General features: G+C 38.4%; 1 protein-coding gene across 8 annotated transcripts; it reads right to left on the reverse strand.

Annotated features, from left to right (window-relative positions):
• Positions 1-755: 755 nt before the first annotated feature.
• On the reverse strand, positions 756-23934 carry CFLAR (CASP8 and FADD like apoptosis regulator). 8 transcript variants are annotated; one of them, XR_004842614.1, is made up of 13 exons: positions 23763-23934; positions 22994-23222; positions 20919-21064; positions 17506-17937; positions 16542-16647; positions 15481-15616; positions 15211-15308; positions 14089-14140; positions 12210-12259; positions 11422-11500; positions 6541-7054; positions 5155-5550; positions 756-2873 (listed from the first exon to the last, which is right to left on the reverse strand). XR_004842614.1 is itself a non-coding variant. In XM_035899058.1 (13 exons), exons 5-13 carry the CDS (start codon positions 17799-17801, stop codon positions 5412-5414), a joined length of 1470 nt encoding a protein of 489 aa, XP_035754951.1. In that variant the 5' UTR covers positions 17802-17937; positions 18693-18778; positions 20919-21064; positions 22994-23222; positions 23763-23934; the 3' UTR covers positions 756-5411. The 8 variants fall into 8 exon arrangements, 5 of the variants coding, with proteins under 5 accessions (XP_035754951.1, XP_035754949.1, XP_035754948.1 ...); XR_004842615.1 differs by having other exon boundaries at positions 756-1238; positions 2637-5550; XR_004842613.1 differs by having other exon boundaries at positions 756-1700; positions 2637-5550.
• Positions 23935-23940: the final 6 nt, after the last annotated feature.

Here is a 23940-nt window from a genome sequence, read left to right on the forward strand (position 1 = left end):
GCCCTTCCCCTGCGGCCGAGCGGGGGCCCACCCAGCACTCGGCCTGGGGCTTGTCAGCCCCCTGCCCGTCCCCGCGGCCGAGGAACTTCGCGAGGTAATCAGAAACAAGCAACCGAGAGTGCTTCCAGGACGAAATACAGGAAGTGACCAGTAACTTTTCGCTTTTGCTCTCAGGCCGTGTTAAAGCAGGCTACATAGGTGACCTCTGGAGGTCCCTTCCAACCCAAAGCATTCTCTGATTCAACATCGCAAAAAAGCCCCAAGTGCTTTTGGCGGTTTTTTTTTTTTCCCCACTGACAAGAAGCTCGGGAGTAGTGCTTGGGGGAGAGGGCTTCACTACCATTTTTATGCCAGTCTGTCCCCTCCACCCCTGCTGCAGTAAGGGGAGGAGGAGGAAGGTGAGCAGGCCCTGGCGCATGAAGGCTCCTCGGGGCTTTCAGCATCTCCAGTCATACCTGTATCCCCCCCTACCCTCCCCAGATCAATGGAGCCAGAATGGGAAGTGTCTCCTTGCTCACCCCGAAGAGCTGCTGTCCCAACACAGAAACAACGGCCAAGTTACCTCTTGAAACGAAGACTCGCTGTTCTTTGTTCAGTCAGCTCAGTTTTAGTATGGCTGTAGAACTTCACAGCCAAATTTAACAAGGTCTACAAGATTAGTCGACCAATGATTTCAAGTTATTTATTCTGTGGTCTGGAGGGAGATGGTCAATCAGTCTGACTGCATGCAGGTATTTTCTTCAGAAAATCTGCTTGAAATCCAGCATTTATAATTTAGTAGTAATAGTAATCGAGTATTCGTAGTAACAGCACCAATTTTGTGAAATCATGATGCTATTTTAGTAATGGCACCAATTCAAGTCACGTTTCTTATCATGGTTTCTACAAAACGTGAAAATACATGATCAGAGTAACACAGATTTGAAAATACGGCATGTTACAGAAAGGCACAATTCACAAAACCAAAATTCCTACAAGACTTGCAGTGTCTTACTGATTCTAATACAGAAGGTGAAAAAAAGTCTCCAAAACAGCCACAGAAAAGCTGTCAAATAATTCAGTACAGGAGATACAGTTTAAACGGAACGGAGTCAGATACACAGCAGATCATCCACAGAGATGGCAGTTTCTTCTCAGCAACATCATCCTGCATGTCAGAAGTGTAAAACTCCAGGTATCAGAAAAGAATTCTCAGAAACTGTCATAAAAAGCTTCTCTGGCTCAGGTATCTATAACAGCTGAAAGGGGAGATCGGTCATACAGCATGCTCCATCTACAACTGTTAGTACCATGACTTCCTCTTGAACATAACTTCTTTTCTGGATAACGAGTTGGCAACCATTCTAAGACACCAGTATGTAATAGTGCAAAGTAAACTGGGTTTATGGCTCAGGCACGTCAATGTAGGTGGCTGAGGAAAATGCAATGTAAGCCTGGTGCAAACCACCACAGAATCTCCTGCCTCATGGGTACACCTTCTGAGCCACTGAAAGGCATCATCTATATTCTGCCAATTCTCTTTTCCTTCTTCCATATATACAGTACATACAGAAGTACAACAGATGTTTAGTTCAGTTACCAGAAAGCAAAACTGAAATTCAGTGCTGTGGAGCTGTGAGTCTGACAGCCCTGTTCCAGACTGACAATGCAGGAACAGAGGAGTGGCTTGGTTTATCTTGTTCAACAGCAGGTTCTGAAAACTAGACATTTTGGTGGTGTGCGACCATAAAGTTTCACCAGCATGTCACTTTTTATGTTCCTGTGCTAACACCCTAAACTCACAATAGATCCAGAATTTATTCTTTTCCCCCTTTTCTTTTGGCTACTGAATGCAAGTTTGATACCATTTAACCACTCTATCTGCAATACATGTACAACCTGATGCAATTCAGGCCCTGCATCCAGTCACTTTCCAGACTCAAATTTTAGGTGCACAGTACAGCAGGAACAGACAGTCCCTATCACGTGTACGGAGGGACACAAAACGCTATGAGAGAAGTGGCAGACAACTTCTGGCATCGCAAAATTCCTGTGTGTTAAATAATGACTTCAGTGCTACTTTTCACTATGCAGCGAGTAGAGGGAATCAGTCTACCCACATGCCACTCTTGAAAGAGGTGCCAAAGCAATAAATACTGCTTACCACTTAATGATTACAGAATGAATACTGCTGTGGTTTAAGAAGCTACTGAGGGTCAAGATGTCAGTGTAGAAAAATCAGTATCTGACAACCACAAATGCTGCACAATACATTATATGTCCCCACAACTCTTTGGTCATTAGAGGGCTGTGATCACTTCCAACCAAAGCAGCCAGACACAGAGACTCCCTTCCTTTTTCATTGCAAGTGTTATTTACAGGAGCCTCTACAGTTTTCAAAAGTGTTTCTTTGTGATTTCTTAAGGAAGGGGATATGGACTTTACTTACTGTGTCATGCACTAAGGTGAAGAATGTGTACACTTCATAACCCCCAAACCTACACTGTCACAAAACTATCAGAAACAGAATATATCCTATTGCTAATACTTTAAGTAAATAGTTCTATTTAGCATCACTCAAAAAACCCCAAAACAACCAACCCACAAAACCCCACCACATCATTAGATCCTGTAAGAACAGCCACTATTATTCTTACTTCGCTTCTCCCTTTTCTCCCGTTTTCTTCTTTCTCCTTCCAATATTGATGCTGTATTTCTCCTCCAAATCTTCTTTTCCCTACTTGTTCTTCTCTTGGTTCTCCCTATCATTCCCCTTCTTGTTCCTGCTTGACATTTCCGTATTTCTTTCCCTCATCTCTCTGCCTCCTCTTGGTTCCATTATCCCTGCTTTTGGTTGTCTATAAGGCAGCAGAAGTGCTCATCACATGCAAAAGCTAGTAAGGGAAATGGGAAAAAGCTAAGTTAATTTGTGAAAGAAATCACATGTATTAACATCACATACATATATATAGTAACTAGGAAGCATATCTGATTTCTACAACCACAGAAAAACATTTGTTTCACACCATTTGCTTCACTTGCCAGCCACTACAGGAAGTAACTTCTAAGATTCCATATCTGTCATTTTATAATCCTTCTCTTACCCATGAATCATGAGCAAGGGAGTTTCAAAATTACACTTGCACTTTATTTTACTGTAAGATAGTCAGTTCTTAAATATTCAGGGTTAGAAATTAATGCTATTTTTTATTACCTATCACATATAATACAGACCCTTCTGTTGATGCAGTGCAATAAATTCTCTGCTTGAGTGTGTGGAATACATATGAACGTAATTTTACGGCACAGACTACTTTTAAAGCCAGAAGCAATATAGCACTTTTTTAGAAAACAGTAAACTGAAAGAAAGACCTGCCCCCTCTCCCTGCCCTGCTATGATGCATTTATTTCCACAGCTAGAACATCATGAAATTGGATTTAGTATTTTTAATGCTTGCAGAGAACAAGCTTTTAGAGAATGTCTGAATTTTGCAAAATATTATTTTCTATTCTCCCTCTTACACCTGTTCCTACATAAAATTACAGTAACACAACACATGTACCCATAGTTTAACATAAAATTTTGGGTTGCATTTCCCACTTCACAGCTATTAAAAATTTTCCACATACTTTTATTAAAGAGAACACTATAGTGTATGAAGTGGAAAGAGGAAAAGTATGGAATGCACAGGCTTGCACTACAGGTGAATTATTTTCCTAAATTGTGCAAAAACTTCTTCTCATCACAATCATGTATGTAACTTTCTAGCGTTTATATGCAAATGAAACAATACAAAATTTAAAAAAAGATAACAAGTGAAGATTTAATCACAATAATATAAAATGTACTTTATACATTATACAAAATGGTACATTACTATAAATAAATATGTATTTTATCTTAACATTTTAGATGGATGAAAACTATAAGGTAAAACTTGTTCAGTGGGTTTCTCCTCTTGGTATACTCTTAACAATCCTCATCCATCAGCTGTTTAGGAACCTCTTAAGCCCAGAAGAGACTGGGTCTACATGACATAACAAGAAAGGACTCCTGCGTACTTTTTAGACTTCGATATCTACTCTTTGCCAAGTAAGAGTGATTTCTACTTCCAATTATAGAAGCTACTTAAAAACACATTTGGGTTTTTTTTCTGAATTAAACTTAAGAAGCCTGGTTTCAAAAAGAAGTTAATAAAAATGATGTCAAGCCAACATGTAAGAAGTACAACATAGGCATCGAGGAATAAAAAAAATCACTGATACCAGAGTAAATTTACTGGCCAAGCCCTCATTATTATTAATATACTAACGTATACTGATAGCATACAATGTATAGTATCAATAGGCTAGCTGCCTGTTAGGTTTGGTCTATAATAAAAAGCATTGTTGGTGAAGTTGTATATGTAAGCACATCTGCTCTTTGCACAAATCAAATGCAGCTACACTATGAAAAAATCTTTTTGCAGTGTATTTGCTCAAGAAACTAGAGCAAAAGCAATGGGAGTGGGGTGTTTAATTTAACCCAGTCTTAAGAGTCAGTGGCTGCTACACAACATTTAGGTTCAAATAGGATAAAGTGTACTTTTACAACTATGCCTGGTGCAGCAAGTGTGAATCATGTTTCAGCTTCCACAAAACATCTGCCAAAATCCCACTTTTTTTAACCAGGTGGTAGATTACTGTAAAGCCCTGCCACGTGTAGACTCATTTTTGCATCAATGCAGAACATAGCCCAAAACATGGCAGATTCTCATTTATTAATGTATAACCCTTGCGTGCTCTGGACAGTACTGATGATGCAAAGTTCTGGGTGAATCACAACCTCTAATGCATCAGGCAGATAGAATCCAAATTATTTAAAAGACCCATCTCTCTCCCTCTCCTGTTTTGCTAGTCTGTGGAGGTACGCAAGCCAGAACTGTTAAGGAAGAACTGGCAGTGCTGGGTATGCATTCTTTCCTGACACAATTTCCATTACTAGGTGCTGGGGAAAGCACCTAGTCAATTTCAGTGGTTTGCAATGGCTTGTATTTGTCTTAAGCATCAACAGAAGGTGGTAGATCAGTGCACTGCTAATAGGTATACTAAAAAACAACCCAGGAAACAATACAAACACAAAACTCTGGAAAACCCAACAGCTATATAGTTTAGAGCTCTTTCCACCACGTTTACCTGTTGTACTTGGTTGTAAGATCTGTTGCAGTGCTATACGCTATCTGCCATCCTTAATCCAAGCTTTCAGAGCCTTCTGTATTAAAATATAAAGTCTAGCGCCTTAATATACCAAAATGCTTCTAAATCCCTGGGTTTGGAAGCAACAGGCACTTTAGATATACATACAATAACTGCATAAAGTATGTGCAAAACTATCTGGATCATAGTTAAGTGTTTCTCGTTAGCCACTTCAGACATGTCCTTTCCAACAGCAGTTAAGTGGGAGAAAGAAAAAGTTTCTTCCTCAGTGTGTGCTGGAGCAGAAGTGAGTATTGTTGGCTTGGGTCAGCGGTCTTATTCCATTCATAGACTTTACTGTTCAGTTCCGTGTGGATATCTAATATAGAGAGTTTCCTGCAGCAAAAGAAATAAAAGCTTTCTATTAAAGAATGAAGCAAGACACCATTTAAGAATCCACATGAGAGAAGACAACTTAATCAGCAAGGAGAAATTTTCAAATTTCATTTTTTAACCCAAGGCTGAATATGCACCTTGAAGACAATCTGTTATAACCCAAATCACTGCTGTGATATTGATTATGCTGACATGATGATCTGCGATTTCATTACAAGGTTTTAGGGTTTGTAAAAAGGTACTAAATGTTAACCCTGCAACTACCTTGAAAAACAGCTGCTAGCTTCCCCAGATCAGTTGTACAAAGAAAACCTTTGTTGGTAAGCTATATATCCAAACATATCTGATTTTTGCTCAGATTCCTTTTGATAACCTCTTTACATAGACTGAAGTTTTCTGATAGTTTAAATTCACAGAATCACAGAACAGCAAGGGTTGGAAGGGGCTTTGGGAGATCATCTAGTCCAACCCTCCTTCTAAAGCAGGTTCACCTAGATTCAAGATTACAGACTGGCAATCTAGTGGCTCCCTGAGCAGAGGGTTAATGAGATCTAAAGAAAGGACAAAATCCTTCCCCTCTCAACTGCTTTTCCCCAATCTTGGGCATTGACTTGCAAGCAGAGCACTTCTTAATGATAAAAGGCAATCCTCAATTTCACAGAAGCCTGGTGTGTGCCTTGTTATCCTGGAGAAGGGAGATTTCCAATCCTGTCTAAAGCACTGACATACATTGCCCAGGACCAGTTCTTCCCTTCTCACTCTGCAAGCCCCAGTGCCATAATTTTACCCTCCAGAATCAGAAACTTCATTCCTACTTTGGGCTATCTTCCTGTGCCATTGTTCCAGGATCAGGTATACTTGCCTTTTAACCTATGACACAGCATGAAGACACTTTTCAGGACCAGACAGGATGAAACGCAAGGTTTCTGATTCTCTAGGACAGCAGGCTGTCATAGGAAAAGGTTTATTTTTTCCTCCTTTTTTATTTACCTTTTATGAGGATTGCGGAGTAGCTCAGCCAGACAACACAGATAATACGAGGATGAACCGGGAGATTTTTCTAGTGTAGACACATCTACCTTGCACTGACTCCAAAAGATGTCTGCTACTTGGGGTATAGTGACTTTCTGAGGGATTTTTGCGTTAGCAATTATTTTCTCATCATCCCCATCTACTTCCAACAGACTAGTACATTCTTGATCATTTTCTGGCACAATGTAGCTCTGAATAAAAAAAAGCTTCGGTTTTCCTAGGAGTCCAGGACATGAGTCTGCTGTAAAGTATTTCTTTATTTGTTCCAAAGGGAGTCCAGAAAAAGTATGGTCTGTACAGAAGATGCTCTGAGGACTTCCACGGCTGACCAATATGCAAATGAAGCTGTCACAATTTCTGTGCTTTTGCATCCTTGCAACTTCAAGCAATGTTTGATTCATGGTGTTCATATTTAAATATCTGTAACAACGAACGTCATAGCCTAAGTCTCTGAAGGTCTCTTCCAACATATCTGAAAAAAGCAAGAGGTAATTAAATCACAGCACATCAAGGCTCAATCTCAACTACCTTGAATTACAGTATTTATAGTATTCCACTATTGGAAAGAAGATGTTTATTTTATCACAATAATTAAAAAATCGGGAGTACTTGATGTTGATCACAGCACACTACATACTTACAGTCTTTAATATGAATTATGCACTTCATGACAGCAAAACCACTATTGTTTGGCATGTGATCTGTTCCAAATTCTACAGACACTTGTATGCTTTCATTTAGAGCCAGTATCCCAAGTTCCTAGGACTTAAAATATCAAGTAAGAGGAAACAGTAGAAAATGCTTCACTCAGAACATTCTTGGAATGGTAAGGAGTGATCTGGATAGCATGGGAAACATGTTTTGCCTTTTAACTTGTCACAGTTACTCTGAATGGTTATTATAGATACACAGAACTGCAGAGGAAACAGGGACTCCCTTTCATCAAAGAGGAACCTACTGCAGTTATTTATGCCTCCTATTATTCAAAATGGGCTTTTAAGCAATGAGTTCCAGGTGGAGAATGGACACTGCAGTCTTAACTGTGACAGAATAGCATTTTCAGAGGAAAAAAAAAAGCTGAACAATGAACCTTTTCAAATGTGTTAGAAATTAAAAGTGTAGCTAGCCATTAACTCTACTGTATTTGTGTTAACCTGTGCTGCAGGAAAATGTGCTATGCTCTGATAACTACTTCAGATGTTTGTTAATATGGGAGTGAAACCACATACATGGTGGCTAAAACCACAGGTATTTTTTAAGTGTTCAGAGAACCACTATGACTCATACCTGTAGCATTGTATCTTTAGTATAAACCACGTATACATCATCCATGCACAGTTTCTGATATGACAGGAAATATCAAGTGCCATGTTTATGTAAAATGCCTTACAGACACAGGAAGTTAGACTGTTCCTTGACTTCAAAAGTCTAACAACCCCTAATTAGCAGAGGCTATTTCAGAGGTAACTGGAAGCAAAGCAGGAGTCCTACTACCACACTGTTCTCCTCAAAAAGCCCACGGTGAAAACAGGGAGCAGGATTTGTAACCTTCCTCAGCAAAATAGAGCGTAGATACAAACTCTATACTATAGTGAGGTGATAAACAGGAACTACAGAGTTTCATTCCAGTTCTGTTGGTTTGATTAAATTTTGTAAAACAATTTCAAAACCTTCCAGACATTTTTTGATTTGGAAATAGAATGGAAAATCCCCTCTATCTTAGATAATAAAATGTGCTCTCAAAATTCAGGTGGAAGGTTCAGTATTAATAACATTTAGCAGTCATATACTCGATGAATCACTTAATCCATTAGAGGGCAGTAGTACATACGCAAAACAAGAGTTACAGCAACAAGAGTACTTTTCCTGTAATTTACTGCTCTCACTAGCATGTACACATACACACAAAGATACAGAACTTGGCATCACCTTAGACCATACATGCACTCTTAAGTGTCACAATTAAAAATAAATTAAACCCAGCAAACTTAGAGCTGATACCTTAATTTAACAACAAATCAGAAATTACACATGGCAACCTTTGGATACAACAATTTTACTTTACGGCAAGACAAAACACAGCATTACATGCTGTAACCTGACATCAGAAAACATGTTTCTTCAATAGTAATCATTTCCCAACAACCCTCCACTGACTTTTGAGCATTTCTACTCTACATAAAAAATTACCCTTTTCTTCCCTTGATTGCTTACAATGTAAAGATAAAAACTGGCTTCCAAATGGAAAAGTCAAAAGCAGCTACTTACAAAACAGCAAGACTCCATTTACAAAACAACAAGGCGCATTTCAGTTTGAATTTTATCAGCATCTGATGAGTTCACATTGTTTACACTGGGCATTTTCAATTGTAATCCTTGATCCTACAGTATCTATTACTGGTTTAGCTTTCTCAGATTAAATCTTGGGATAGCTACAGACTGTAATGCTCGCCACAGATACAATTCCTAACGTTCTTGTTGCCATCTTCTCCTTCTTTGGTATTTTCAGACTTAAGAAGTAGCATGGCACAACAACTCTATAGAGTAGTGAATGTCTTTTTAACAAACTCCTTTAAGCAATGCCGTATGTCCTGCCTCTCCTGAATCTCACTAGCAGAGTAATGTATTTCAGTGAAAATCTTGCTTTCTATCATGTTAAAATGCTGATGATGCACTGGTGACAATCAACATCTGAGACATACATATGATTTAATTGCTTCAGCACTGCACCACATGCATGGAGACTGAGTCACACTAAGACTTACTTTGGGTGGTTTTGGCACAACAGCAGCAGAGCCATGATTTGCAGGTGCATCTGACATGCCAGATGCTAAATGTGTAACCTATTTTGTCCTTTCCAATCAGCAGACTTCCTCTATGACATCTACCCTTTCTGTTCTCATACAAGTACTGATACGACCATATGAGCTCATGAAAAGCACATACATTGATTTTTTTTATTTATTTTGTGAACATTTTTGTATTTAGTAGTAATTGCTGTGACAAAGGGGTCAGCACAGTATGTTGCCTGCACAAAAGGTCTGTGCCTTCTAGGGAAGAACAGATCTAAATTTACGTATCTATGACTATGAACAGATATAGCAGTTCCTTCTTTACTTCCTGTTTTCTCTAGTTTACGTGCCTTACCTGCTTTTATACTTACTGCTTCATTTAAAAAACTGAGACCTGGCATAGTAAAATACTCCTGTTCAATAAATCAGGTCAGCACATGCTCATTTCCCATTAGAAACAATTTAATGTAAAAAGGTATTTTTTTAACAAGACTATTTTCACACCTTGTGTTTTCTTTAGCTCTCCACACTGAAATTTCTCTAACAATCCTTCTTGCATTTGCTTTTAAGAAACAAAACTCCAAGTAATGAAGTAATTATTTTGGTACTGGAGCAGACTATCATGCTACCTTCTAGATTAAGGCTTCATAGTAAGTTTCTTGCATCAACAGGGTCATTTCTTGACTAAAGCTACCATGAAAGAGAAAAAAAGTAAAGAAGCAGGCAATAGGACAGAGTAGAATGTTTGATACCAACAGCCCCCCCCCTCCCCGCCCCAGTCCTTGGCCAGGCTGTCTTTGTTTAATTTTCCTCTTGGAGCAAAGTCACCTTTTTTTTTTTGTGAGAGTATTAGTGAAGAAGTGCTTTAGATTGAATAATTTAGTTTCTACATTCAGCAACTGCACCCTTGTTCTTTTTTTTTTTCGCCAGGGATCACTGACGAACTTGGTAGGACAGACGGAAATGAGATCCCAAGGATGCTTCCCAGCTGGACATAACTCAGTAAAATACCTTCCTTGTCCCTCTTCTCCATGCATGGCAGGATTGTGAATCAGTTCTAGTTCCTGTTACCCTAATGGGAAACTATGTGTCTTATTTTACATCATTTACCTAAAATACTATTGTCAAGCAAAAATCAAAATTTTATTTTCTGTGCCTGTGCTCTGCATCCACTGCTCTTCAGCAACTACATCAATAACTTAATTTGGCCCATCTGCTGGATGAGAAAGAGAAAAGACATGCCCACAAACCCTCTCCTTCCCCTGCATCTCTTAGTCTATTACAGAACTGACTGCAACTACTCTCTTTGCTTTTGTTTTTAGCCTCATGTGTTCCAATGATTAGAGAGTGGGGTTTCTTTGCTTATGCAAGAATCTAATTTTTGGATTCTACAAAGGCAATCAGGAAAAACCCACATTTTAACCATGGCACTGACTACCTTGAGTTCTACATGCAAACTGGTTTTTTTGGTTTTTTTAACTAAACCAAGAGGGAAAGAAGAAAAATTCCTTTCCCTATAAAGCTATGGTGGCGGTTTCAGTTTAACTGTGCAAGATATAACAGAAGCCTAGGTGCATTATTAATAAAGGACCACAGGCCTTCAGCTATTCAAAATCTATGGTGTCCACTATGATTATGTTTCAAATCCGCAACAGCTTTGATTTTGGTTTTGTTAAGTGGTGGGAAACACTATCTTTACCATCTCTGCCAATAACCTGCTGCATGACTGTAGCTTAATTATTCTGTTGGTCTCTGAATATCCTTTTTCTCCCTCCCAAAATTCAGTCTATTCCCTTCTAAGTTCTTTCATTCAGAGATTCTGTGCCAAAAACCAAACATTGTTTGCAATAGTTAGGAAAGTTGGCTTTAACCTCAGGTTGGGCCTTTCAACTCTCTGCTTTAGAAAACTTACTAGAATTGATAGACTAGCCGACTAGGACAACATTACCCTAGTCTGTCTGGTAAATGTACATCATATTCTTTATATTGAATTGTTCTAATTATCCGAGATTAACAAGATAAGGAACTTCAAATTCCAGACACTTACCTGTGTCATTGCCAATACAGTCTATTATCAGGCATATTCCTAAAGGTTGACTTTGCATTCTGTACTGATCATCAGACACCTGAGAATGTGAAGGACAAATACTAAGTTAATATCACTCTCTCAACTTACAGATTTCATTCTTTTCTCAAATTTAACCACCTCAGATCTATTAAATTACATCCTGTTGCTTTTCCATAAGAGTAGCTAGCAGAAGTCTATCTACTGGTTTGTAATATGTCTCACCTACACAACAAAACAAAAAATCAAGAGACACTGCCTAATTTTTTCCCCCCCTATTTCTAGTACAGGCTTAATTTTTGCATCCTTGTGCTATGCAACCTTGCTACCACAATGAACCTTAAACAAAGACTAAGACTGTACCAGAAAAGACAGAAGCAAGTCTGAGACTGAACCTTAACTCTGGACAGGTCTTCAAATGTAAAAGCAACAAGCCCCCTCTCCAGCCTCCCCTCCATTTCTAATGCAGATGACAAGAGGTCTGACTTCCAAAAGGTTTTGATTTAGCCTCCACTAATAAATATAGAAGTTCTGTATGCACATCATATATACATGCATTTTGCATACTGCTGCTTCTATTTTATATTAAAAGTATATTCTGCAAAAGCAGTTCATAGAACCTGTTTATGGCTGAGGAAGATATGGATGTACAAATCCTTCTGTTTGCATGCAATTAAAGGAAATCTCAAAATGAAACACAAGGAAAAGTAAGGTAAAAACTGTAGAGGTTTTTATTATATTTACATGCATACATATGCACAAGCACACACCTTATGTGACACTGGTCCCGATTCCTGAATGGACACGTGGACTGATTCTCCTGCAATTAAAACATACAGAAGTAATCTCAGTATGTAGATACCAGTGACATTTCTTTGAAATCCAATCAGTTAAGTGGAACCAATCTAGTCCAGTTAAGTTCACACTCATCTGGACCTCTTAGTTGCTATGTATGCTACTGAAGTTAAGAAAAAAAACCAACCCCCAAAAAAACACACCAAAAATTTTCACCTCTCAAATTGGATTGCATTCTACATTGCTTGTGACTAGAATAAACAAACAAACAATCGTTCCTACACTGAAAGAATTCAGCCAACTACTCCTTTAAAAATCACCGTATCTGAGAATTATTTTGGGTTTCCAGAAAGAACACAACATACGTAAGTAAGAACCTGGTACTCACTGGACAACTTCCTGGCTGGTCTGGTGGAGAGTCCACCAGTGAACAGACACAAAAACTTCCTGCTCAAGACTTAATGGACACAGCTGCACTACATGGGCCTCCAGAGATGGCGAGTCAATCTTTTCCATTATTTTACTAATAAACTATTTATTCTGTTAAAAAATTGTGACAGTGGAAGCCCACACCAATTTCAATAAAGTTTTAAGACCTGGCAGCACAAGCAAAGCAAATACAAGAGCAAACAATAAGGCAAGGCTTAGTTTTCAGAGGTACCAAATACTTCTCTGCTCCTGGTGATATCAACTGGATTGGCCATAAACACAACTATGAAACGACAGTCCTTTTGATACAATGAAATGTATTGTTTGGCTCTTTTAGATTATCAAAACTCAGATAAAATGCTCTTACCCAGACTAAGACTTTGTCCATTTTGTGGTTTTTCTTTATTCACATTCTGGATCTAAAATGAAGAAAAAGGTGTATTTTCCCTCTCTCCTTCAAGAATTAGTAATCATGTGTTCCAAAATATAACACAATAGTATTTTTCTTCCTCAATAGAAGGATTACATATATTAGAGTCACATCTATCAGCTAATTAGATTTAAAACTTAACAGTTAAAACTCCCCCTGCCAAAACCACAAACAAACAAAAAAACCAAACCCCTTCTCAGAAAAAAATTACCAGTTTACCACAAACAGCAAAGAAAAACTTAATACCTAATATAGTAAAACAAAACAAAAAACCTCTGAAGATGTGAATTTTGTTTCCTATAGAGCAGCAGGGAGGAACTTTATTATAACAATATTACCATAATTTGGGAAGTCAATGCAAACCCTTTCCCATTAGTAGTGTGGAAAACAAAGCTGTTGCGGCTTTGTTAAAGACAAACTGCATCACTGGTGTCTTGTACATAAGCTTTATACACACATATTTACTGAACACATGACAGAAATAATGTCATCAAATTAATTTAGTAAGGCTAAAGACTTTAATAAAGGTCATTCTATTACAATATCAGACCTAACCCAAGTATAAATAATATTGCATGCAATACGATTTGGTGACTTGACATACTGAGGTATCTTTGTTAAAATGAGATTAAAACAAAACACAAAAAATCTGAAAAGCTCTCTTTAAAAAGCCATGAACTTCAGCTTCCAAAGCTAAAAAGCTACTTTCCCTGCAAAGTCCAAAAGTACAGAGAATAATACATTTTGCAAAGAACAGTCAAACCAAACCTTTTTACTCCCCATAGTAGTGGAGAAAACTTACAAGATACAGATTTTATATGCCCAACTAATAGGGAAAAATTCACAGATGCTCTTAAAGGTGATCTTTCTCCTGCTCCTGGTGATATCAACTGGATTAGCCATAAACACAACTATGAAACGACAGTCCTTTTGATACAATGAAATGTATTGTTTGGCTCTTTTAGATTATCAAAACTCAGATAAAATGCTCTTACCCAGACTAAGACTTTGTCCATTTTGTGGTTTTTCTTTATTCACATTCTGGATCTAAAATGAAGAAAAAGGTGTATTTTCCCTCTCTCCTTCAAGAATTAGTAATCATGTGTTCCAAAATATAACACAATAGTATTTTTCTTCCTCAATAGAAGGATTACATATATTAGAGTCACATCTATCAGCTAATTAGATTTAAAACTTAACAGTTAAAACTCCCCCTGCCAAAACCACAAACAAACAAAAAAAACCAAACCCCTTCTCAGAAAAAAATTACCAGTTTACCATGAACAGCAAAGAAAAACTTAATACCTAATATAGTAAAACAAAACAAAAAACCTCTGAAGATGTGAATTTTGTTTCCTATAGAGCAGCAGGGAGGAACTTTATTATAACAATATTACCATAATTTGGGAAGTCAATGCAAACCCTTTCCCATTAGTAGTGTGGAAAAGAAAGCTGTTGCGGCTTTGTTAAAGACAAACTGCATCACTGGTGTCTTGTACATAAGCTTTATACACACATATTTACTGAACACATGACAGAAATAATGTCATCAAATTAATTTAGTAAGGCTAAAGACTTTAATAAAGGTCATTCTATTACAATATCAGACCTAACCCAAGTATAAATAATATTGCATGCAATACGATTTGGTGACTTGACATACTGAGGTATCTTTGTTAAAATGAGATTAAAACAAAACACAAAAAATCTGAAAAGCTCTCTTTAAAAAGCCATGAACTTCAGCTTCCAAAGCTAAAAAGCTACTTTCCCTGCAAAGTCCAAAAGTACAGAGAATAATACATTTTGCAAAGAACAGTCAAACCAAACCTTTTTACTCCCCATAGTAGTGGAGAAAACTTACAAGATACAGATTTTATATGCCCAACTAATAGGGAAAAATTCACAGATGCTCTTAAAGGTGATCTTTCTCAGAAGCTTTAAATCAGACCCTAAACCCAGCAAATAACAGGAATAAGAGAAATAAACCAAGTAATATTTTAGTTACTGGCCATCTCTCATTCCCTAGGCTCTGCAAAGATGAATCCCCTTTCAATGTCTGACAATATTTAGAAATATTGTTTGATATTTAGAAATAGTTTGATTTACTGTATACTTACCTCTGAATTACAAGGAGGATCAATCAGACTGAGATTAGGGAGAGATGCCTGAAGTGCATTTAGGTATACCGGCGGAGAATGAACAGAGGACATTAAAGCTGAAAATTTAACAGAAACACACAGAGAAATGCACCATCATGTATCAACTGTTTTAAAAGCCAAAATCTGTGAAGCATTCAAATACTCTGACATAACTCATAATTTTATCTTCAGTAAGAGCACATCTGATACTCGCTATCAAGAGTAACCAGTGCAAGAACAGCATCTTACCTCTGTGTTTGTACTTCTCAATCTTCCTAATCAGGTCTATCCTGTGAATATTTCGAAAACAATTTTCTATCAAATCCAGCTGATTAGGAGCCACCAAATTTAGCTTCTCCAGGTCAATCACAAGAGCTAAAAAACTCTAGAATAGCAAGAGAAAACCAAACTGTCATATCAGTAATTTGTTCTCTATCAGTAAGTAACAAAGCAACCCAGAAAATAACATGGGGAGGTCATAAAGGTTGTATATTCAAGAACTAGGGACATTACCTTCTGAAATACTAAGGTTAGTGTTATCTGGAAGGTATAAGAATTCTTGGTATTATCATAGGAGTAATGAAAACTAGGATGTGATATTCTTAAAAACAGATCAAACTTTTTGAGGAAAGTTTTGGACTTTCTTGTTGCTACCAAGCCAGCCACTGGGAATGTCACCTCACATGCCACAAAGCAAGAGGTAAGAAAAGCTTTGGGGAATTTGCAGGGCCTCTCTCCTTCTTTGGTTAAAGAGAGAAAAAGAAAAAACCTCAAAGGAAGAAGACAGAAATCTTCAGTCTTCTATGCACAGTGGTCAAGTTTTCTGAACCCTCTCTACTGAGTCTTTCCTTTCTCAGAGCACTTAAAACAAATATGCAGGATGCAAATGTACAGAGAAAGACATAATTAAAATAAAACTGTTCTTCTGTAAGTGAAACAGAGCACAAACATAAAACGTGACCTTGTAATTCAAAATACACTTCATATGACTATTGGTTTCAGATCTTTCATAAATGAACTTTCAGATCAGTAATACTGAAGAAAGATTTTTTTTATGCCTGTGAGGTTCATGCTAACACCATTCACTACAGCAAGTCTTCTCTGTTCCCTCTTACTGCTTCTCATGGTTCTTTCTTTGAACTAAAAACCAAAAATGAAACCGAAGCCACTACTCCTTCTCCACTTCCTGTCTTCTGTCTACTGCTGCCTCACTACCCCTTGCAGTAGTCTGCCCTCTTTTGCTGTCTGGCTACTTCCCTTTTTACTTTAATCTCTCATTGCTCCAGAGAAGACCAGTAGAAAGACATTACCTTATCTTTTGCCATTTTCATACGAGGTGCACAATCTCTGAGTAGAAAAATAAGAGAATTCACTTCTTCTTTTTCTAGATTCTCATTAATCTCTACCATTAGTACCCTGAAATAAAGTTGAGACATTTCTAAAGGATTAGCTTCCAGCAAGATCCCACCTGTACCCAACTACCCAACTTTTCCCATGTTTTAATGTACCATTCCCAATTGCACAACAGGAAAAGCACCTACCCTGCTCCAAAATCCAGTTATAAAATACCTACTCTTGCTCATCAGCACCTGCATTACTCAGACTGACTGTGTAATAGCCACTGCTAGGAAAACAGAAGTCTCCTTAATATTTCAATAGAGATGAAGACAATGAGACAACAGAACACACCTCTAACTTTTTCATCCAATAGTTACAGGGTTTCTATTTCAGTGAGAAGTTAACACAGGAAAATAAATCTTCCTTATGATTATATATATTTCTTTCTGAAGTCTCTCAAAGAAAGTAACTGCAGCTTCTTAATTTAAGCATCTTAAAACTACAGAGTGAAAAGTAGTAAGACACAGGTCCCCCAAGAAAAGCTATGTGCCACAATGCCATGTGCCCAAAGCAAACTAGAAAAGAAAGCATCTCTAACTAATGGTGATCCTCTAAAGCATCCTTTCTATCTGCTGATCTAGAACTGCACAGACATCACTGGTTTTACTGATTAACATATATAAATTCCTTAAAGATAGATGCTTTTAATGCCTTGACTTGTAAGAAGCTACTAAGGCTTATTTTAAGGACTAAACTTGACATATTCTTTTCACTATAGCCCTAGATATGATGTCCTTTTCTGCTTTTCTTTTACCTTCAAGACATATTTTAAAAAGAATCAAAAAACAACACCTCCCCCCCCCCCCAACAACCCACACACATATTGAACAAAACAGAGAAACAGAGTAGCCTTGAAATCTGAAATAGATGTATTACCTGTAATCAGGGACAATTCTGATGCTCCTAGCAAGGTTAGCTTCTACTGTTTCTTTCTCAGTCTTCAAGATCCTTCTCAGCAAGTCAAACCTCTTAACTCTGTACAACAGCTCAGACAAGCCAAGAAAAGACAATTTCTCCCTGTCACTCAAAGCCACCAAGAGCTCTCTAAGGTTGGCAGTGGCCAAGTCAGGAGCAAGGTCTCGGCATAGGAAAACCATCATCTCTTCTTCTTCTTTATCCAATTCTTGTTCAATCTGGTGAATAAGGACAGCTGGCACTTGGCACCTGGTCATCACTTTGTCGCTGTCCCTTTAAAATTGCTAGCCTACTGCTTTTTAAACAGGAAGCCAACATGACATGAAGCCCATGTCTACCACAGCACTTCTCTGGTGTTCATTCTTAACTAGATGCATTTTTACATAGGCAGTTCTGTGGGAGAGAATTAAAAGGGTACTAAATCAGTGATCTGCTGCACAAGTTCACAGATAACTCTCCTATCTGATGTATTTCACTTACAACTAAAATACTAATGTAGTCTACACAGACCTCCTGTTCTCAAGGGGTTCTCCCAGCTGTTCATTACAGAACAAAAAGTACTTGGTAGGTCATATTAATCATAAAAAATGGAAGTTCTTTTTCAAGTAAAATTACCTTCACATAACCCTGTAAATTCCATAGGAAGTGAAACAAAAGTCATCAGCTTGCTGATGAGTGATATTTCAAGTATTTCTGGAAATAAGAGTTAAGTTCCACAGCAGTTTAAGTCTAAAGCTCTGATCTCTGGCCAGCAACCCTCTACCTCCCTGCTCACCACCACCTTTTCTCCCCTAATAAAAAGTCTCAATGCATTTTTCAGGAAGAGCTTTTGGAGCTAAGAGGTAGTGTAACCACACATTGTAGACAAAAGAATTAAACACCCTTCCCCCTTCCTGGTATAAAATCATTGCTATCAGGCATGCACTTCACCTTAAATGAAGTCAAAATAAAGGAAATAATCACAACATAATATGTAATATTTTAAAAGATTAATTATCTATAAATTCAGGGATGTGTGGGTTTTCCTACTTAATAGTTTCATTTAAAGGGATTCCAATCTGAATGGGTTACTGGGGTTTTAAGGATTCCCCACAGATCCCCTCCATGCTCAAAAAGATCGAAGAACCACACAAAGAAAAAATTCCAACCTTAAGTACACAAATTGGTTAACTCTGAAGGTATACATAAGCCACAGACCACCTTTTTCTTCACGTGACATTCATGTTTCACCACACTGAAAAATGATATAAAAATTCAAACCTAGAAAAAAACCCCACCCTTGTGATTAACAAAATAAGTAGAGTGCTACGTGCAATTTCCGCTGCCACCAACTATGGAAATTCTACCTAACCTTCTTTGATCCCCACTAACTACACTGAGAAAGGTGAAATGAGCAATCTGAAGACAAATCTTACCCCTTAAAAGAAGTTCAGTCACTATACTGCATAGTTTTGTTTAAACCATTCTGAAAAGCAAAGGCCAATTCAACTTCAAAGCCTAATACACTGAAAAATTCTAGCACTTGGATAACATTTTTTGAAGCATTTTCAGCCTTTTGTTACACATTCTGGAAGTCACAATCAACAATGTAACATATTGTGCCCATGCATTAAGGAGACAAGATAAACTCATCTACAATTTTTTTTTCATTCCAATGCTGTTTAAATGAAAAATAGCTCTATACTTCCACTTGATTTTCCTCAGAGAAGGATTAACAGCTGGATTCAATTAAACCCATGGATTGGGTTCCACTACCCACTAAAAGAGCGTATTCAAATTCAAGTTCCTAGGGCAAACTCTCTTTTACCTACATCTATCCCAGTGAGACATTTTCTATGGAGTCAAAGACTGCAGTGGCTTTCTCCTCCAACACTGCTGATGACTGTCACAATCGCAAGTCATTGGTATTTAAAAAAAAAAAAAGCACCATTGATCTTGCTGACAGCATGCCTGAATCACTAGAGGAATGTAACACAAGTAGCTGTTACGACCTCAAGGTCCCACCTTCAAAAGCAAACTAGAAGGGGGAGGTAAGGAAGGGCAGCACAGGCAAGCTGTAAAATATCATAAACCCACCACATTAGAAGACCCAAGCATTACTCTGCTTAAGTTTTCCTGCATTTCCATACCAGTGTAAATGAGATCTAATGTATATGCAACAGTCCTCAAAACAGTCCTGAGGCCACTTTGGCTCATTTTCAGAAGCACACATACAACTGCAGCTGACAGTTAACAAGGCTGCAGATACCCTGCTTAGCCCATCACAGCTTCCTATGTGCATTCTACACAGACTGTGGTCAATACCTTGAGAAAACACACAATTACAGTACTCTGTTACAGCACACAACCAGAAAAAAACACCACCTATCTTCTCTGATACAGTTCCATTCTTAAGAACCCCAAAGGGACATGCACAAACACAGTGTTTCAGTGTTTTCCTTCATCACATCACACCATTTAGGAACTTGGGAGAACTAAATATACCATTTGCTCCAAGAAGTGTAACAACATTTAACCCTAATGTAAGCAGTGCAAACAGCAAAAAAACTCACAGACAGACATGAAACATCAGTAGAAGCTGCTCCTGTCATATACCCTGTCAAAATACCACAGTATTTTTAATATAGCAAGCTGGAAAGTTTTGTTTCCAACAAAACCAAACTGGGTAGACAAAGTATTTGTACTTTTAAACCTGTTCTATTTCATACATGGACCCGCAATGGTATCATTTGTACAGCTGGGGTGGAAGGGCACAGTTGGAAAATTTTCAGGCCTGTGATAAGCAGAGGAACCCCTCATGCACTGGAGTGCATTGCGTACAGTTTTCTATCAGAGGAAAAGCATATTTATTGCTAACTTCTTATTTTCAAGCTAGCACCAAACATTTCTGAGAATTCCACAGAAAGACAAAGACTGTTTTCATGGCATAATGCAGTCAAGAAGGGGGAGCTACAAAACACTCACATGAAAGCCTCTCCCAAGTACCTACAACTGGGACTTTCAAAAGAGCTTGAGGAAGTCATAAACATGACTCATTCTAAAGGGAGATGGGAATTTAACAACTTCCTGCCATTTTCAGACATCTCAGATAAACATTTTATTTAAAACAAAATACTCTAGTTGATTTTTATCTAATATTTAAAAAATAGTTTAAAAAAAAGAGGTGTGTGCACGTGTGTGTGTCTGGTGGAATTTCCTACAGAGTTAAAATTTCAGACATTCAAAATTACTATTTATATGTTACCTTAAAAATAATCTGCCTTTAAAAACACATATGAATTATTTATTTTTGTGATCTTCCTTTATACATGATAAATTGAATGCGCATTATAAAAAAAAGCTTATCAATACTTCCAGTGCTGAAACTCTCTTACCTGTATGCAAGTCTCTCCACAGGAACATTGGAAGATTGGCATTTGACCATTGCAGAATCACTGATCCAGATCCAGCACACACTGGTTTCCATCCAGTATTTTCCAATGATGGTCCACAGACAAAGCTGATTATATCAGCTCGTTTTCTGTGGAACAAATATCAATGTCACAAAGGACTGCTGGGGGCTACTTCCTAATTTTAGTAGGGATTAAACCAAGGAAAAACAACCTAGGATCATGAATTCTTCTGTGTGATTCAACTGGTCCAATGAACCAGGAATGAGGCTTCAAATAAAAGGGAAAACAACTGCACACATACAGTGATTTGGCAATAACATGCATTCCCCCAGGGTTCTGAGTGTGGAATGAGTAAGAGCAACATGAACTAAGTACTTAGTATAACTAAAATAGTTTATAACTTTGCATCCAAAAACCACATCACCATATTTTGACAGCACGAATGTCACACTACTGAGGCAAGGCTGGTACATTCCATCTGCATCCGCTTCACCATGAAAGGTGAAGGGCATCATGCTTCACCCTTCTATCTGATATGACCACTTTTGCAAGCATAACAGATACAGTTATCATAGCTGTAACAATTAAAGAAAAAGAGAAAAGCAATGACAATGTAAAACCCAGCATCCTGGCTTTCAATTTAGATTACCTGGGCCCTGCAACAAGAAGAGTTATTGAATGTAAATTCTTTACAAAGAGGAGAGGAAAACCAGCTTATCTTCTCAAGAGGAAAGACAAAAGTTCCTAGTCATCAGAGACAAAGCTGCCCCAATAGTTTGTGTGTTCATGTGCATATGTAATTTGCCAATATTGCTGCAAGAAAACATTCAAGACTTTCCTCTTCAGTTCAACGTTTCATCTATTGAGTAAAGACTTCAATGCAAAGCTTATGGAGCAGGAAGATGGTTAAAAAAAGAAACATAAAAGTACTACACATTCTCATTTATATTCCCAATTTATAAGAAATCCAGAATCATTGCAAATAGCTGAAGTCTAACATCACCACCACCACTGACAGATAAAAGGATACTGCAAGGTCACATCAGTGAGTGAAAGGGGCAGGCCTGCACACGGAACAACAACAAAAAACTTTTTTCCTCCTGTATTCAAAGAACCAGAAAACCCCCCAGCACGCTGACAGAAAATGACTGGTGAGGGGGGAGTTTTCTGTGTCTGGCTATTTTAGTTCACTATCACCCCAAATTTTCACAGAAGGACTCTTCTGGGAAATAGTCTTAGGGTCTTCGGAAAGAAAATCACTGATTCTAGGGTGACTCAGCTGTCTTCTTGTCCCCAAAAGAGGTCTGAGAGAAAACACATCTCAAGGAGGTAGTACCAAAGTGCACTTAAATACAAGTTTCTGGGATTAGTTAACTTTCAGACTTTCCTGAACAAAGTGTAAGATTTTAAAGCTGATGAATTCCTCACATACTGCACAGGAAACCACCTTTGTCACAGGCATATTTGTCTAAGTCTGCACTGACTTTTGACCCTGGGTATTACACTGTAAACAAGGTTCACAAGAAGGAATTTTTTAAGGTAAACACCTGAGAATATTAGCAAGCATATTTACTCCTCAGACCACATATAATTTCCATTCCACACTAAAACAGACAGAAAAATATCTGTATGAGGGTAATAAAGTTAGTTATACTCCAATTTTTGAACTCTTTCACACTGCCCCCAGTCCATACAGAATACAACCAAAATCAGGAACAGATTTTTTTCTTCTTTTTTTTTTCCCCAATGAGCAGGAAATAACATACTAAAACTTGGCACACAAGGCTTCTTTGCTGTTTAATATCATGCATGAAACCCTTGTTCCCATGACTGCAACACAAATGCTGCACAATATACAAATACCAATGTGATTATCAAGGCAAAATGTGATAAATCAACATAATAGGCCTTTTATTAAGAAGGAAGGTCTTTTAAGAAAAGCAAGGGAACATTTCACACTGAGTCTGTAATTTCTGACCGCATTTGTTTCTTGAATGTTTCACAACCATCCCTGCAGCAGCAAAAACAGGATATAACATCATGGGTTGGAAAATGACCTTTGTTCCACAGGATGAGCTCATAGGGAAGCCCCTATGCTAGGGGGAGAGCAGGTTACTTTGCTACAGGAGACGCTAACTGCATTTTATCCTTCCTCTGCTCTGCCTTGTTTGAAGAGGTAGAGGTGGTGAAATCACACAAAGATTAACTGCATTTTGAGTCTGCGTCATCTGGCATTTTTCAAAGTGTTGAATTGTTTGGAGCACGCTCCACAAATTTCACATTTCCCTATAAAAGAAAAAGGATTTGTTACGAGATACAGGGAAACCCCGCACAAACTTTCACATTTCTCATTACTGTATTAGGCTTAAATAGGTTGTTCTCGGTGTAAACTAGTCATGACCGCGCTAATTTCCATTTCGAGATATACTAGTTTAACACCCCAGTCCTCCTAATCAAATAACCAAACTAGAACTGGGTTTACCGTAGGGAGTTTATACAAATTTCGCGCAACTTTCTAACTGCGTCATTTTAAATCACACTTCAAAATGAAGCGAGCGGAAACTCCGCTCTGCAAGATAAAAAAGTTTCAGGAGGATGGGCAGCGCCGGGTTTCGCGTCTCCTCAGGAGCAAGGTCGGGCTCAGGCCCTAACCAGCGCCGGGCGCTCCAGCTCTCCGCGCCCGGCTCAGCCCGCCCCCCGGTGAGGACCGGGCCTAGAAAGGGAGGAGGACGCGATACCGGAGCACAGTGTGTTGAGGCGACTATACTGACGCGCAGGATGGGAAAAGAGGTGTAAAGGAAAGGAAGAGGGAAAGGTATAACGCACCCAAACGCGCCGGGGAAGTCTCATCTACAGCAGCGGGCCCAGGTCCGGCATTGGGAACAGGGAGGAGGATGGGGCGGCACCGGGCGTGGTTTCCAGTATCGCTTCTCTTTCACATCAGCGAAAGCCGCGGAGCGCTTTTCGCTCGTACCTCTTACGGCTGTTGGAGGGACCTGAGCCG

Source organism: Egretta garzetta, unplaced genomic scaffold (assembly GCF_000687185.1).
Source record: "Egretta garzetta isolate BGI_Z169 unplaced genomic scaffold, ASM68718v1 scaffold297, whole genome shotgun sequence".
NCBI classification, from domain to species: Eukaryota; Metazoa; Chordata; class Aves; order Pelecaniformes; family Ardeidae; genus Egretta; species Egretta garzetta.

Coding starts and splice junctions, on each gene's coding strand:
- CFLAR (XM_009643556.2), bottom strand. CDS start 17,801: ATGACCAGGTGCCAAGTGCCAGCTGTCCTTATTCACCAGATTGAACAA. Junction 14,141..15,210: donor ATCCTCCTTGTAATTCAGAG/GTAAGTATACAG, acceptor TCTTCATTTTAG/ATCCAGAATGTGAATAAAGA. Junction 7,055..11,421: donor CTGTATTGGCAATGACACAG/GTAAGTGTCTGG, acceptor TGCTTTTTTCAG/ATATGTTGGAAGAGACCTTC.